Consider the following 17,696-nt stretch of genomic DNA (forward strand, 5'->3'; position numbering starts at 1 on the left):
GCAGTCCCCTCTTCTTAGTACCATGAGTGGGTTGTAGAAGTCCTTCAGGAAAGATACTGTCTACCCTTCAAAGATCTTTGACCATCCCTCACTTGCAAACTTATGGCATTCCATAGTTACCTTCTGAAATTGCCGAAAACTCTTGCCATAGCGGTAAGGTGTCAATGATGGTGGAGAAGAATACACTTGATGGCATTCAGGATGAATTGCTGGGGTTCTATAGTTGGCTCTTCCTGGTTGAGAAGTATACCGGGCCCTGGAAACTATAGTCAACTTTTTTTAGTGAGGCAGATTTGCACCGCCTCGCAGGGGTGCCCTTTTAGCTCAGACAAGTTCTCTGATAGTTGATTGGTCGGAAGTACCCGGACAAAAATACTTCTGACCAATCAGCTATCAGGGAAGTTTTCTGTGCTAAAAGGGCACCCCTGCGAGTCGGTGCAAATCTGCCTCACTAAAAAAATTGACTATAGTCATTGACTTGTTGCCACTGAATGAGTTTGTTCATCAAAATCCTTTCGGCATGGAGACTTCATGCATTTGGGGGATCTGAAGGATATATATTTCCAAGTATCTATTCACCGTCCTCCAGAAAGAACTTCCTGTTCTCAAGGGAGTGGTGTACCAGTTCATGGACTGTACACTACACCCAAGTGTTCACGCCAGTGTTTACTCTGATCCCAGTTTGGCTCCACTCAAACAGGATACGTCAGTGTAGGTATCTCGATAACTAGCTTCTTGACTGAGATTGACTACTCGACTTTTGTTGCGATCTGGGGATTGTGGTAATTTTGGAAAAGTGGAATCTCACACTCATGCAGAGGAAGAAATATCTGGACATGCTGAAAGACACAGCAGCAGCGAGTCTTTCCATCAGACTATCACATCAACAGGGTTAGGCAGATAGAGCAGTCTTTCTAGTTTAAATGAGAACTCTGAGCTCAGCTGTGGCAGTGTCATCTGATACATCTTTCTTCATTGGAGAAACTTGTTCAAAAAATTTGTCTCCAACAGCAATTGCTTCTGTGTTGTCTGAAGCATCTCAAGTTGGCAGCCAGTGATCTATCCCATACTATCCAGCAGCATCTCATTCGAGCTGAAAGCTTTTTATCAAACACTGCACAGGAGATTTTTGGATACCGGCAAAGGCCATCTGCAGCTGTCTACCAGGGGAAGGGATCTATCTTCTGTGACTAGTGTTGTAAAAGGGATTTATCAATATTTAACTTAGCCGGTGATTATATAGCTGCAACTCTGTTGCCCGACAGACAACTCTACGGTAAAAACTCGCCAGCGATCGCTACACAGGTTGCGGGTGTGCCCAACAGCGCCATCTGTCGTCCAGATACCCAGTACTCAATGTAAACAAAGACTCAATTTTCTCTCTGTCGAGCTATCGACAAGACGTACTTACTCGCTGTTGCTAAACTGGAGTTTTTTCACAACTAATTGGTGAAGTACTTTATTCTAGTTTTGAGCTTTCGCTATGCAGGTGTTTTTATCTTCATCTTAAATCTTGAACTCGTTTTGGATAGATTTAATTATGGTGACAAAGAGAGTATGGACTTTCTTTCACTTTTAAATGGCCGACCCTTCCCTTAGACGGAAGTGTGTTTAGGCTTTTAGTAATTATCTTATCACGTTATTGATTTTCCTCTATATATTTTATATCTCTCCGCCTTTATTAGGCCTCTTCGATTAACTTTCCATTTATTATAAACATATAAATATAATTTTAATGTTTAGTTTATATAGACCTTTCCTGAGAGTAGGCGGTCCTAACTTGGAAACCGAAGTTAATCAACGTTGAGCCCTTTATATCGTATTAGCTTTTAAAGAGCTAAGGATTTGAAACTTTTTAAATGTAATATTTTATGAAAGAATTTCTTTGATAGTCTTCGTACTGTTTTCAAAGATGAACTAACGTTTAGTTTATTTATGCTACGCAGTTGTTGACGTTCAGGACGTTCAACATGCGCTCTATCGTTACGATAGAGAGAGAGTGTATCACGGTTTCACTTTGCAGTAAGAGTAAATCGATTCTGACGTTTTGTTCATTCTTTCTTAGCTTAAATGTTTTAAATTCTATTTTAAAGGAACTTTTTATTTGAAAAACCTTTGTTTTTTCCTTTAGTCAAATAACATGTTTTTTTGACGAAATATAATTGGGCTCTTCTCTTAGGTGCGAAATCAAGAGAGAAAGAGAGAGAGAGATAGAGACGGAGGGAGAGAGAGGAGAGAAAACGTTCCGTTCAAGCGGGTAACGTTGTTCTCGAGTTACTCTCGTCCCTAGTCGCTGTACGGGGAGGAAGGATAAAACGTTTTTAGTTTTTTATTCTCGTCCCCAGGCTATGTGCGGTGAGAGATTGAAAACGTAGTTATATGAACTAGTGTTTAGTCTCTTTCCCAGCCACTGATTTTTTTTATCTTAAAATATGTTTTCTGTTTTTTGCTGGTATTAATGAGCTTGCATTATACGACTGATTTCGCAATTACTACCTTTTAATGAAGGGTAGAATTGCGTGTTTCAGGTAGAAATCAGTAAAAGTTTCGATTTCAGTGAAATAAGTGCAAAACAGAAAATCGAAGTGATAAAGTGATATGCGCAAAGTGTTACAGTGTTGCGTCCGAGGGTTCGTCTGTTCGTGCCTGTCGTTCACCTAGTCCGGGACCTCTTGCATGCTCCCAAGCCCAGGGGAGAAGTAATGTCAAACGACTTATGGGTTCGAGAGGCCTTGATCAACGAACAGACGTTTTCCCTCTATGGTATCGGGTGTATCTTACCAAGATCTCCCCTACCATAAGACGAGAGAGACGTTGTTTCTCCTCGTCATCCGAAGGCTTTTCGCATAAGAAACCTGTCACAAGGTTTCGAAGCCCTTAAGCGAAAGTCAGTCCTTTCAGGACAGGTCCAGCGTCCTGGTTACAACCATTAGGACAGCTCTGACCCTATGCAGTCATCGGATAACTGCTCGCCGCCTAACAAAAGCGAAACACAGACTCCGAGAGTCTTTTTTTTGTTGGCAAAGTGTTGCGGTCACAGACGTTACCCTCGTCTCTTACCACAACCATTTCCGTTGATCCTTAATGGGTTGTATGGCAAGACATGCAGTATATGCTTGCCTCCCTTATGGAAGACTATTCTGCTGATTAGTCCGTTGAGTCTAGCCGTTTATCTCATCGATATCCTGGCTTTCAGCCAACCTAACGTTCCTTTGTGCTTACTGTTGACGTTGGCGTAGCTTAGTCACGTCAGTCAGGTTGTTTAGAACCACACTCGATGCGGTCTCGTGTGGTTTTTCAGCCGCATTTGGACGTTAGGCCACTTGCTGATGCTCCTGTTGACGTTCAAGACGTTCACTAACAATCGGAGTTGACTTGTTTTGACGCTGTGCGTCAACCTCCGCATTCTAGAGTTGTTTTGACTGCTCAGTCTAGGCAGTCAAAGCAGTCTCGAGTGGACGCTGTGCGTCCTCACGCACCTGTTGTGGTTGACAGTTCAGTTGTTGACAGTTCACAGACTGTCAAGCAGTTACATGACGTTGCGTTCTGGTCCGCTACTAATGCACCAGTGAGTGTGGACTCTGCTTGTAAAGCATTGCCACCACGGTAGGTCTCTCCCTTGCTTGAGACTCAGCTTTTATCGGACAAGGTTCCTGTAGATGAGGAAGTAGCTGTTCCCCCTCCTACTGATATTCCCTTGAGGACTCTGTCAGATGGAGAGGAGCCTAAAGCTGCTTAGCCTCCTATGGACTTTAATTAAATCATGATGATTTTTTTAAGGATCTTTGTCCGGATCTTTTTGTAACTGCTGCTCCTCGTTCGCCTAAACGTCAGAGCTTACACTAGGCCTAGCTACTTCGAAGCCGTTGTTTTTAAGCTAGTGCTCTTTCGCTCTCCTAGAGAGCTTTACGTTGGCTAGGCGACTGGTTTTTCACCAGGAGGAGTTTGGGGGATACAGCCTTTGCTTTCCCTTCTTTTAAACTGGTTTATAGAGCGAGAGTCTGATATGACACGAGAGAAGTTCTTGGCTTGGGAGTTCATGCCTCTGCCCAGATAGACTTCTCAATTCTCGTAGACTCTCCCTGGCGCCTGGCCAGGAGACGCTCCAAGTTGTTTACAGGTCAACTTCACAGCTGTTTTCGAGCCTTTGAAGTTTTGCTGTACAATTATGTCATGCATAACAAGGCTTTCAGGGATGGTAAGCGGTACCGCCTCAGTCGCTAACCCCGTCTGTTGCCACACCTGCTCCCGTAGACCCTAAATGGGCTTTGCTGCAAGACATGCAGTCCAAGCTTGCGTCCTTGATAGAGGACTTTAATGCGGAGAAGGTTGCTACCGAACCTTCTGGCCAACAACCTTCCAACCGGTCGGTTGTGCGCCCTGTTGACGCTGAGGTAACCTACTCGCGTCTGCCAGTTGAGGTGGTTCCTCCACCGATGCGACCCAGTGTGGGTTGCCAGCCGCACGTTGACGTTAAGCGACGCTCGGAGGTGGTTGTTGACGTTCAGGACGTTCAACAACCAGCAGAGGTGACTTGTTTTGACGCAGTGCGTCAACCTCAGCAACCCGGTAGGGTGTTGACTGCACAACCCAGACGGTCTAGACAGTCTCGGGTTGACGCTGTGCTTCCTCGCGCACCCATGGTTGTTGACAGTTCACAGACTGTGCAGCAGTTCCATGATGTTGCGTCCGGCTCCGTCACGCATCCACCAGTGCGACCGGACTCAGCGAGCCAGACGTTGCCCACTCCGTTGCCGTTTCCTCATCAGTTTTCGGATGAGGAACCCTCTGATGAGGACGTTGCTGAACAACAAGACGATCAGCCCCCAGAATAGATCAAGCCCTGCTATCCATCCAGAAGATGCTGAAGAAGGAACGCTGCTCAGTCAGGCTGTGGATGAGTCTGGTAGGGACGCTGTCATCCGTGGAACAATTTGTGTCACTAGGAAGACTACACCTCCGTCCTCTTCAATACCATCTAGCTTTTCACTGGAAAAAGGACAAGACGCTAGAAGCGGTCTCGATCCCGGTTTCCGAAAAGATAAAGTCTTGTCTGACTTGGTGGAAGGACAATATCAACCTAAGAGAGGGTCTTCCCCTGGCTGTTCAGACTCCCAACCACGTTCTCTTCTCGGACGCATCGGACGTGGGCTGGGGCGCGACACTAGACGGTCGGGAATGCTCAGGACTGTGGAACTCGAGTCAGAGGAGCATGCATTTCAACTGCAAGGAGCTGTTGGCAGTACATCTGGCCTTGAAAAGCTTCAAGTCTCTCCTTCGAGGCAAAGTGGTGGAAGTTAACTCGGACATCACCACGGCCTTGGCGTACATCTCCAAACAAGGAGGTACCCACTCACTGACGTTGTACGAGATCGCAAGGGACCTGCTCATCTGGTCAAAAGGTCAAGACATCTCCCTAGTAACGAGGTTCATCCAAGGCGACTTGAACGTCATAGCAGATTGTCTCAGTCGGAAAGGGCAAGTAATTCCAACCGAATGGACCCTCCACAAGGATGTGTGCAAGAGACTTTGGGCCACTTGGGGTAAAACCATCCATAGATCTCTTTGCAACCTCACTGACCAAGAGGCTTCCAATCTATTGCTCTCCAGTCCCAGACCCAGCAGCAATACATATAGATGCTTTCCTCCTAGATTGGTCACATCTGGATCTCTACGCATTCCCACCGTTCAAGATTGTCAACAAGGTACTGCAGAAGTTCGCCTCTCACGAAGGGACAAGGTTGACGTTAGTTGCTTCCCTCTGGCCCGCGAGAGAATGGTTCACCGAGATACTTCGATGGTTAGTAGACGTTCCCAGTAGTCTTCCTCTAAGGGTAGACCTTCTACGTCAGCCACACGTAAAGAAGGTACTCCAAAGCCTCCACGCTCTTCGTCTGACTGCCTTCAGACTATCGAAAGACTCTCGAGAGCTAGAGGCTTTTCGAAGGAAGCAGCCAGTGCGATTGCTAGAGCAAGGAGAGCTTCTTCCATTAGAGTCTACCAATCGAAGTGGGAAGTCTTCCGAGACTGGTGCAAGTCAGTTTCTGTATCCTCGACCAGTACCTCTGTAGCTCAAATAGCTGTTTTTCTCTTATACCTGAGAAAAGGACGATCCCTTTCAGCTCCCACTATCAAGGGCTACAGAAGCATGTTGGCATCGGTCTTCTGGCATAGAGGCTTAGATCTTTCCAAACATAAAGATCTGCAAGACCTCCTTAAGTCTTTTGAGACCACCAAGGAGCGTCGTTTGGCTACCCCTGGATGGAATTTAGACGTGCTACTAAGATTCTTCATGTCAGACAGGTTGGAGCCGTTACAATCAGCCTCCCTGAAAGATCTCACTCTTAAGACTCTTCCTGGTATGCTTAGCCTCGGCTAAAAGAGTCAGTGAGATTCATGCCTTCAGCAAGAACATAGGATTTTCGTCAGAAAAAGCCACTTGTTCGCTACAACTTGGGTTTTCTAGCCAAAAATGAGCTGCCTTCTCGGCCTTGGCCTAAATCTTTCGATATCCCCAGCTTATCGGAGATCGTAGGCAATGAACTAGAAAGAGTCTTATGCCCTGTTAGAGCTCTTAAGTTCTATTTAAAGCGTACTAAACCTTTACAAGGCCAATCTGAAGCTTTATGGTGTTCAGTTAAGAAACCATCCTTGCCTTTGTCAAAGAATGCTTGGTCAGACTTTATCAGATTGTTAATACGAGAAGCTCATTCACATCTGAGTGAGGAAGACCGAACTTTGCTTAAGGTGAAGACGCACGAAGTTAGAGCTGTAACAACTTCCGTGGCCTTTAAGCAAAATATATCTCTGCAAAGTATAATGGACGCAACCTATTGGAGAAGCAAGTCAGTGTTCGCGTCATTTTACTTGAAAGATGTCCAGTCTCTTTACAAGAACTGCTACACACTGGGACCATTCGTAGCAGCGAGTGCAGTAGTGGGTGAGGGCTCAACCACTACAATTCCCTAATTCCATACCCTTTTAATCTTTCTCTTGAAATGTTTTTATTGTTGTTTTTTGGGTTGTCCGGAAGGCTAAGAAGCCTTTCGCATCCTGGTTGATTTGGCGGGTGGTCAAAGTCATTTCTTGAGAGCGCCTAGATTAGGGGTTTTGATGAGGTCCTGTTGTATGGGTTGCAACCCTTGATACTTCAGATCCTAGGGGTCGATCAGCATCCTAAGAGGATCGCGAGGCTCCGTAAGGAAGACGTACTTAAAAGGCAGAGTAATTGTTCAAGTCGACTTCCTTACCAGGTACCTATTTATTTTGTTTTTGTTATTTTGATAACTTCTAAAATGAAATAAAAACTCTTAGCTCATAAAAGTGTAAACATATATTGCTGGTCTCTACCCACCCCCCTGGGTGTGAATCAGCTATATAATCACCGGCTAAGTTAAATATTGAAAAATGTTATTTTGATAATAAAATAAATTTTTGAATATACTTACCCGGTGATTATAAATTAAAGGACCCTCCCTTCCTCCCCAATAGAGACGCAGTGGGACGAGGAGAAAATTGAGTCTTTGTTTACATTGAGTACTGGGTATCTGGACGACAGATGGCGCTGTTGGGCACACCCGCAACCTGTGTAGCGATCGCTGGCGAGTTTTTACCGTAGAGTTGTCTGTCGGGCAACAGAGTTGCAGCTATATAATCACCGGGTAAGTATATTCAAAAATTTATTTTATTATCAAAATAACATATTTCTCTGGTTAGAGTGTCTCTGGTATTAATTGCTGATTTTCTCGTCTTCTTTCACTGAGAGAAACGCCCCTCAGTCTCAGTTGTTGAAAGCTATTGCTCAGCCTTGAGCCAGGGTTTCAGACTGAAGGGCTCAGGCCTTTCTGGCTCATAGGAATTGTCAATGCTTTTGAGGAGCTTCAAGCAGTCCTACCCACCCCTGGACTTCGGGCCCCAGGAGTGGGATGTGTCACATGTTCTCATGTGTTAAGTATAACTTATAAAGGCCATTGAGAAGGTCATTAGACAGAGATCTTGACTCAAAACTCTCTGTTAACCTTAGGGTTGGCGAATGGAATTGGTGAGCTTCTTAGCATTTTATATGTCATAAGGTCTCCCTTATTTTGAGGCCTAAACCCAAAACCCAGCAGTTCATGATAAAAGTTTTGAGTCCTTCTCCCTCTTTTCTCTTGTGGCATTCAGAGGGGATCAGGAGGATTTATTCTCTGCCCTGTGAGGGCGTACGGTACTATCTTAAAAGAACTTTGCATTCTAGACCTGAGCACCAAAGACTCTTCCCTAGCACTGGCAGGATGAAGAAAAAGGTATCCCAAGAACACTGTTTCTTCCTGGCGTTGTGAGACCATCAGAAGTGCGTATCTCTCAACCGGTGAGGGACTGGTGATTCAGCTTGGACAGGTTGTTCAGGTATTATAGGCAGGAGTCAGGAATTTCCAGACAACCTTTACCTCTCAAGTCCAGCGATACCTTTACCGTTGATATTGTGGGACTGCTCAATAGGTTGTGTAGCAAACTTAGCTCCCTCACTGGACTTGTCTAAAATTGTGATTTTGTCATAAGCCTAGACTGAAAGGTATTATGACTGGCCTTCTACTCTCTTGGGAGTACCACAGTTGTGGTCTTTATGTACTCCACCAAACATCAGATACAGGTAAATGTCATAATTGAGCAACCCTTCTTTACAGGCAGGATGTGTTTAAAAGTATCTCCCCCCATCTTCCATACCATGGGACAGGACAGAGAGAATTTACAGTATTCAAATCCATTTTTCATAGATATCTGTATGTACCTCTGATCAACATATACCATACGAGACTGTAGGTTTTGCTGTGACTGAGTACCATTCACTTGTGGTATGGGCCTAACTTGAAGCATGGAGCTTCTTTATTATTAAACTGTTAGGAAGTTGGTAGAGTCTTCCCCTCTTCTCTTGTACAAGACCAGGTACATTTTCAATTCTGGGCAAAGCTGAACCAGTGAGAAGTGGGATTGTGGAGATTTCCTCCTAATGATGAATTTCCTATTAAAGGATGATGGTTTGTATTTGTTTGGGAACAACTCTCAAATTTTTATAGTACCTGTAATTTGTATTATTCTTAGCCATAGGAACCTGAGTCCTTTTTTACACTTCCCTTTCTCAACCACCTTGCAAGTCATGACCCTAAAGATCAACAGTGCTTGTTGTGCTGACTGACATATATGGGGGAGACTTTCTTGGCATCTCTTATCGGTAGTTGTGAATAACAAATTAAATATTAATAACTGTTCCAGATTTGATGAAGTCATACTACTGTTACAGGATTTAGGTTTCTATAGTTGGGAAAAATATGAATTATAAGATTTTTGATATTGGGGAAATCAGAATACTTTACTGTAAATTATTTATCGTTTCAGATCCTGGAGTGTGGTGGAAACTTATTTGATACTGTTAGTGTAGGTGTCAAAGCTGCTCTCTGGGCAACAAAGTTACCAAGAATACATGTGGTCGGTGAAGATGGAGGGGAGCTAGAATTTGCGCTCTCAGATAATCCTCGGGATGTAGACACAGTTGATGTCTCGAATGCTCCAGTCCTCATTACACATCTAAGGGTAAGTAGAAGTTGGAAATCATATCACATAGCTGTAGATATTTGTAGGGATAATACATATTTGTTCCAACACGGTTACTTACCTAGAACTACCTTCTTAGGAGTTACTGGTTAACTCTACCTAACCGACCAGCTTTTTGTATAGTTTACCCTCTTCTCGTTTTCTACGGGGTCAACCTCTGGCAGTGTGGTACGTGCCCTGAGGCGACCCAGGGTCGGGCAGCGTGCTAGCTCAGGTCGAATCGCCAGTAAGTTTCTGGTCGCGACGTGATCAACATCTCGCCGCGCTCTCTCTTACCTTGTGCGACCCTTTGTGTCCCCCGATCCTTTGTGCTTACCGCGTGTTACCCACCTGTTTCCATTTCACTTTCCCTTTACATCCTTGTGTCTCTTGGTGTGTTAGCTTTGCGTTATGGAGCATCCTCGTCGTTGCCCTGGGCCTGTGGCTGGGAAGTCTTGCGGGGCTTTCCTTTCCAAGCCTGCGGTTGATCCCCACTCCTTGCGCTCCACGTGTAGGGGGAAAGCGTGGTCCCCTACCTCTACGTGCCCGGAGTGTGCTAATTGGACTGAGATCCAGTGGGTACTCTTCGGGACGAAGAAGAAGAAGAAGGCAGCTAAGAAGTCGCCTAAGGACTCCAGCATATCTTCGCCTGTGGTTTCGCCAGACCTCTCGGCAGACCGTAGCACCCGCCCTTCTTCCCCTACCCAGCGTAGGGGACGAGGTAAGTCTGTTGCGTGGAAGAGGCCCATTGCCCTTCCCAAGAGTCTGATATTCCTGTAGGGGAAGTGTCCAGTGTGGGGCAGGCATGTGTGGGGCCTGAGTGTAGTGCGGAAGTGGTGGTAGGAGGCGAGGGCCTGGTCCCTGCAGGTCCCGTCTCCTCGGAAGATCCTATGTGGGGTAGACCGAGTGTAGATACTTCCCCTGCCTCGTGGCGTGTTTCAGGTGCGTCAACCGCCGAGGGAGACACGGAAAAAGGTAGTTCGTCGTCTTCGGACCCCACCACGTGGGTGGCCCCTAGGACTCCCTTCAGGTCTCACGTTAGAGGAGAAGAGGATGTGGAGCAATGGCTCTGTAAAGGGTTCGCACGGTCCCCTCCGGCTCCCTTGGCTACGCTACCCCCCATGTTTCTGCAGCCTCCCACACCTGAGAAACAACGAGAATTTCCCCCCACAGTCTTGGACATGTCAGGCGGTCGGAGAGCTTCGTCCTCATCCTCGTTATCGTCGTCGTCATCGGACTCTTCTTCTTCTTCGTCGTCAGAGGACAAGGACAGGAACCTTAGCAAGAGGAAGAGGGAGAAATCCTGCAAGAAAAAGAAGTCTCGTTCCCGCTCGAGGCATGGTAAGAAAAGGTCGAAGTCCTCTAAAAAGAAAGCGAAGAGGAGTAAGTCCAAGGACTGGGTGAATTTCACAGTGCCCCGGAGCGAGCTGTTTAGGTTTACCACAGCCGCGGCCGCTTCCGGGTGGCTCCCTAGAGCCTCGCCTTCTGTGTCTCATCCTCCTATCTCCTTCGGACCAGCCGCCCGGCAAGAGGGCTCGAACCGGGACCCCCGTGTAGTGTCTAACCCAACGGTAGCCTCCGCCCCTTCTTCCCTTAGGAAGGATATAAGGAGTATGAAGGAAGGCTTAGCGTCGACCACGGGCACCTTGGAGGCCTTCCTTAAGCACCAAGGGCGCCCGTCGGTCCGCATGGATCCCCCATCCACGGAGCCCCCCGTGGAACAAGGTACTCCCATGACGGATGCCTTCGTCCCCACGGGGCAGCCCATACCACTGGCAGGCTCGTCGGGCGTTGGTACTCCCATGACGGATGCCTTCGTCCCCACGGGGCAGCCCATACCACTGGCAGGCTCGTCAGGCGTTGCCTTTCCCACCATCACGGCGTACCCCCGTACGGAGGAACTGGTGACGGAAGACCTGGTTGAAGGAGGGGAGTGCTCGTCTGACGACATCTCCTACCGTAAGGTTCTGGCCCTAATTCGGAGGCATCACCGTTTGGATGAACCCAAGCCCTCAGCTGCAAAGGCCGTACTATCCGGACTGTCCAGGATTATCGACAGCCCGGTACAACAAAAGCCCTCTTTGTCTCTCCTTCTCGCTCAAGACGTGAAGTTGGGGATGGCGCAGATAGATGAGTACTTAGCAGGACTGGCAGAGGCCCCCAGAAGCCAGAGTTCCTCCAAGCTTCTTCCGGGCCTGAAATCACAGAAACGTTTTTACGTTCCCGAAGGGCATCGCGGTGGTCCCCGTGCGGTAGAAGCAGCGGTGACCGCGCTGAACCAGGGAGCCTCGGAAGACAGGGCCTCCACTGCCCACGTGTGCTTTTCCCCGTCAGAAGCCTCTATGATGGAGGACATGGCACAGGACCTGGTCTACGTGTCCTCCTGGTTAGATTGGTGGTCTTGCGCTTTGGTGGGGTTTCAGGCATCCCACGACCTCTCCCTCCCAGACAATCAGGCCATGCTGAGGGATCTTGTTAGTTCTGGAGGCAAGGCCTTTAAGTTTTTATCATCCCAGTCTCTGTCGGTGGCTACGAACTGGGTCCTGAGGAAGAGGGATACGGTACTGAGCAAACTGGTGCGGAAGTTGCCGGACAGAGAAGCGAGGAGGCTGAGGAATTCCTCCGTGTGGGGGAATGACATTTTCCCCATCAATTTAGTGGAAAATACAATGGAGAAGGTGAGGAAAGTGAGAGAAACGGATCCTAGGACCCCCCCATGAGGAAGTCCACGTTTAGAAGAGCCTCAACGGACGTCCCTCACTCCTCACAGGCCACACCCTTGCTGCCCCGAAGAGAACCACCTTCAGCTCCTTGGCTTCAAGCCTCGCAGCAGCCCACCCGTAGGGCCACCGCAGGCCCTCAGTCAGCCTACAAACCCTCCTACGGTAACGCTAGGAGAGGTAGATCTGGCCGCTCCTCCAGAAGAAGGTAGGAAGAGAGGCCCCCTACTCCTTCAGGAGCCCCTAGTAGGGGGATGCCTCAGACATTTTTGGCAAGCATGGCGGGATCTCGGTGCGGATCCCTGGACGGTGACGGTCCTGAAGGAGGGCTACAGACTCCCTTTCCTAGAAGAGCCTCCCCCTCTCAACCCAGCCCATCGGGCCGAGTTGCTAGTTCCAAAGGACCCCTTGAAGAGGTCGGCACTACAAGAGGAAGTAGCGTCCATGATCGACAAGGGAGCTTTGGAGACAGTGGAGAACCCCGGCCCGGGTTTCTTCAGCAGGCTCTTCCTTGTGGAGAAATCGACAGGAGGGTGGAGGCCGGTCATAGATCTCTCAGCCCTCAACAAGTTCGTCTCAAAGACGGACTTCAAAATGGATACCCCCAAGACAGTGCTAGCAGCCTTGAGGGAGGGGGATTTCCTCATGTCTCTCGACCTCAAGGATGCCTATTTTCAAATCCCCGTTCACCCCTCCAGCAGGAAGTTCCTCAGAATCAAGTGGGAGTCCAGTGTCCTGCAGTTCAAAACCCTGTGCTTCGGCCTCGCGACGGCCCCGCAAGTGTTCACGAGAGTGTTCGCCACGATCTCAGCATGGGCACACGAGAAAGGCATACGTCTACTCAGGTACCTGGATGACTGGTTGCTTCTTTCTGCCTCAAGGGAACAACTGAAGGAGCAAGGCGTTATGTTGCTCGACCTCTGCAGGGTGTTAGGGATCACGGTCAACCTAGGGAAGTCCCAACTAGTCCCCAGCACCAGAATGACTTACTTGGGGATGGTCCTGAACACCCAGTTAGTAAGGACCTTCCCCTCAGGGAAGAGGTTAGCTAACCTAGAACGTATCCTTCAACCCTTCCTGACGGGACAACCCAGGAGGGCCAAGGACTGGCAGAAGTTACTGGGTCATCTGGTTTCGCTGGAAAAATTAGTACTGCAAGGGAGACTCAGGCTCCGCCCGGTACAGTGGAATCTGAAGGAGTCGTGGACCCAAGGCAAGGAGCCCCACAAAATAGTCCCAGTCCTCCCGAAGACGAGAGAGACCCTTCTTTGGTGGAACATCAGGTCGAACACAGAGAAGGGAATGCCCTCGTCCCCGATCCCCCGGAGATGCTGTTGTTCACGGACGCATCGAAGGAGGGTTGGGGAGCACACCTGCTAGGAAAATCGACAAAAGGGCAGTGGTCCAGCGAGGAGGCGTCTCTCCATATAAACATCCTGGAGATGATAGCGGTTCTGAGGGCGTGTCGACAGTTCGTACATTTCCTGCGAGGAAACACTGTGGTGTTAATGTGCGACAAATGTGTAAAGAAACAGGAAGGCATGAAGTCAAGGGTCCTATGCGCCCTAGCCACGGAACTGTTAGAGTGGGCTACAGAAGAAGGGATAGAACTGACGGCAAGGTTCATTCCAGGAAAGAGGAACGTGATGGCCGACGGCCTCAGCAGGGCGGGTCAAGTGATAGGTTCGGAGTGGACCCTACACCCGGAGGTAGCTCGAGCAGTCATCCTAATGTGGGGCTCCCCAGTGTTAGACTTATTCGCCACACGTCTGAATGCCCAACTCCCCGTGTTCTGTTCTCCAATCCCAGACCCGTCACCAGCGTTCGAGGACGCCTTCCAACATCCCTGGGACGGTCTCGATGTGTACGCCTTCCCTCCCTTCAGTTTGATCAGGCAAGTGTTGAACAGAGTAAGAGTGTCGTCCAATCTCTCGATGACTTTGGTAGCGCCCTGGTGGCCGGAGAGAGACTGGTTCGCAGACCTAAAGGAATTAGCTCTTCGTCCTCCTTGGCCGCTTCCGAACAGGCCAGATCTCCTGCGTCAACCTCACTTTCACAGGTGGCACGAAAACCCTCGATCCCTCCGCCTTCACGCGTGGAGGTTATCGAGAAGCTCCTGAAGAAAGGATACTCATCGAGAACCGCGGCAAGGATGTCGGGTTATCTACGGGGTTCCTCGGCGGTAGTCTACCAGGCAAAGTGGGCAGTCTTCCTGAAGTGGTGTGCGTCCAAGAACATCGGGCCCTTAGGGGCGTCGATCCAGGACATTGCAGACTTTCTGGTGTACCTGAGAGACGACGTGGGTTCGTCCATTCCGGCCATCAAAGGAGTTCGAGCAGCCCTAGGTCAAGTCTTCCTCCTTAGGGGCATTGACTTGGGAGCCTCAAGACACATCTCTATGCTCATCCGCAGTTTTGAACAATCATGTCCCCCCCAGGAGGTACGGGTTCCGCAGTGGGACCTAGCCAGAGTACTCAAAGTTCTGTCAGAACCACCGTTCGAACCTCTCAGGGATGTACTAGACAGAGAACTCACCCTTAAAACAGCTTTTCTTTTAGCTCTGGCCTCGGCGAAGAGAGTTAGCGAGTTATACGGCCTCTCTTACGAGGCCTCACACTCCAAAGGGTGGAGAGAAGTTGCCTTTAGGTTCGTCCCTAGCTTTGTGGCGAAAACGCAGAACCCAGCGTGTTGGGATCCTCGGTTTGTTGGTTTTTCGGTGCCAGCCATCCCTCGCTCCGACAACCTGAAGGATCTACTCTTATGTCCCGTGAGAACAGTAAGAAAATACCTGGAGAGGACTGCAAAATTCCGCCCTCAGATCAAAAATTTATTCATCTCAACAGGCCGGGTGAAGAAACCGGTCTCGAAGAACTCTATCTCTTTCTGGCTGCGACAGGTGATAAGGAGGGCCTACGAGGCTTCTGGGACTCCTCTCCCAGGAAAACCAAGGCCACATGATATTAGAGGTCTGAGCTCCTCCCTGGCTTTCGAGAAAAACATGGCTGTGGGTAAGATCCTGAAGGCTGGGACCTGGTCTAGACAGTTCACCTTCACGGAACACTATCTCAAAGATTGTACGAGAAAATCCTTGGACAGGTTTTCCTTTGGCCCAATCATTTCGGCCCTTCAAGAGATCTAAGGTCATAGCCCCAGGGTAACCGGGGGTGTTAATGCCAAGAGACACTAGTTCCTTCCTTAACCTTACCCCCCCCCTTTCCTTCCTTAACCTTACCACCCCCCCCCTTTCCTTCCTTCCCCGGACCGTCTGGGCCAGGAAGATGTCGAAAAGACCTTAGTCACTTAAAGGAACACCCTTCAAGAGGACATGTATCGGAGTTGGTTTTGAAAAGGTAAGCCATTTAGACACTAAGTGAGTTTTTTGGATAGTTTCCCCTACTTTTCGTGCAGTTTTCTAGTGGTCGTGGAACCAAGACCTTCTTAGAGGTTCCCTCTCTCGTGTGCCTCCCCATCGAATCCTGATCCCTGCAGGACACTCCCACCTCCTAAAGTGTAAGTCTCCTAAGAAGGTAGTTCTAGGTAAGTAACCGTGTTGGAACAAATCACAAATTTTTTAGTAATTTGTATTTTTCCTAACATACATACCTAGAACTACCTTCGGGTTATGGCCCACCCATCCTTCCCCGAGAACCTGCAGGATCGAGTAATACCTATTCCAACGAAACTTACTGGAGATTCGACCTGAGCTAGCACGCTGCCCGACCCCGGGTCGCCCCAGGGCACGTACCACACTGCCAGAGGTTGACCCCGTAGAAAACGGGAAGAGGGTAAACTGTACAAAAAGCTGGTTGGTTAGGTAGAGTTAACCAGTAACTCCTAAGAAGGTAGTTCTAGGTAAGTATGTTAGGAAAAATACAAATTACTTAAAAATTTGTGATTTTCATGTAAGTGATTTTTTGCAAGTATAGTAGTGTGAGTTTATTTAAATTTATGTAACATTGTATGTGCTACACTTACAATCTGTTGTGTTTGCTAAAAAGTGGTAAACATAATATTTTTCTTATACTGTACATCAGGGGTCGGCAACCAATGGCAACTGTCCCAGACTTGGCGTGTAGAGTGCTTGTCTATGGCACGGCATTTGACGCAAAGGAGCAAAGGAAAAAAATCCTTAAATAACAGAGAGAGAGAAAGACTATATTGTGCACCATTAATTTTATCTTTATGGTTTATTTACTTTAAATTATCATATCTATCTTTATATATATCAATCTATCTCTCTATCTACTGTATATATTTATCTGTCTATACAGTATTTTCTTTTCTATGATATGTGCCGGTCTGCACAAAAAAATTTTTTTATGGCATAATCCAGAATCAAGTACAGTAATTTCCCCAATCAGGTCTGATTGGCTACCCGAATATGGTCCCTTTTATAATTCCTTGAGATTTTGATTACCCAAGGGGCATATTATCCCTTGGCCTGCTTTGTATGTAAACTTTTGTTCACGTATCGAATACAGTCTTGTTTTGTCATGCGTCTTGTATCCCCTGATGTTACATTGGTGACTCAGGAGCTGTTCTTCCCGATGACGTCCCAGCTCTTCATACACATACTACCTCCTGCCGAATGACTGCCCTGGATTTAAGTGTGAATATCAATGGCATTCCCCGCTTGGCTGTTTTTGCCAGATATAGTGATACAGATGTACACGAGGAGCTGTGTTGACTTGAACCCACATATGGCACCACCATGGGAGAATACGTAAAGAAGGCATTCACCGCCCATTTTGAGAACAGAGGGGTAGACAGAGGAAAGAATTTTGTAATTACAACAGATGGTGCTCCTGCTATGCTTAGAAAAAACAAGGGTTTTACTAAGATACTTGAGGATAAGATTGGGCACCCCATTCTGGAATTGCACGGGATAGTTCATCAAAAAAATGTATGTGGCAAGATCTCTAGCATGGTCTCATCCCAACAAGGTGATGGCTACTGTTAAAAAAGTAGTAAATTTTCTTGTACACTCTTCTCCTATAGACAGGCAGTTTCAAGCTTTCATTGAAGAGGTGGACAGTGTGGACATAGATATACCCTTGCACTTCAGTGTTAGGTGGTTAAGCTGTGGGAAGGTATTTGAGAGGTTTGTGGGATGCTTTCATGAAATCAGAATTTTCTTATCAGAAAAAGGCAAGACTATCCTGAGCTGGAGGACACAGATAGGATTGTGAAACTTACGTTTCTCTCAGACAACACAAAACATCTAAATGACCTCAAATCTCATGCAAGGTACAAGAAAACCCATGATAGATTTGTATGAAACTTAGAAGGCATTTGCTGCCAAGCTTGCAGTTTACTTAATAGATATCAAAACTGGTTCTTTCCGTTATTTAAAAAACTTGAAGAACTTATCTGCAATTCATCCATCAACACAACTGATCTTCAGTT

The 17,696-nt window shown here is 47.6% G+C and overlaps 1 protein-coding gene across 1 annotated transcript in view; it reads left to right on the forward strand.

Annotated features, from left to right (window-relative positions):
- Positions 1–17,696, forward strand: part of Rrp42 (exosome complex component Rrp42) — a 109,292-nt gene that overhangs the window by 62,680 nt on the left and 28,916 nt on the right. The window contains exon 4 of the mRNA XM_068370555.1: positions 9,376–9,570. Within this exon, the coding sequence (XP_068226656.1) occupies positions 9,376–9,570 (195 nt within the window). The remainder of the gene's footprint in view (positions 1–9,375; positions 9,571–17,696) is intronic.

The sequence above is a fragment of the Palaemon carinicauda genome, chromosome 3, assembly GCF_036898095.1.
Source record: "Palaemon carinicauda isolate YSFRI2023 chromosome 3, ASM3689809v2, whole genome shotgun sequence".
Classification (NCBI taxonomy): Eukaryota; Metazoa; Arthropoda; class Malacostraca; order Decapoda; family Palaemonidae; genus Palaemon; species Palaemon carinicauda.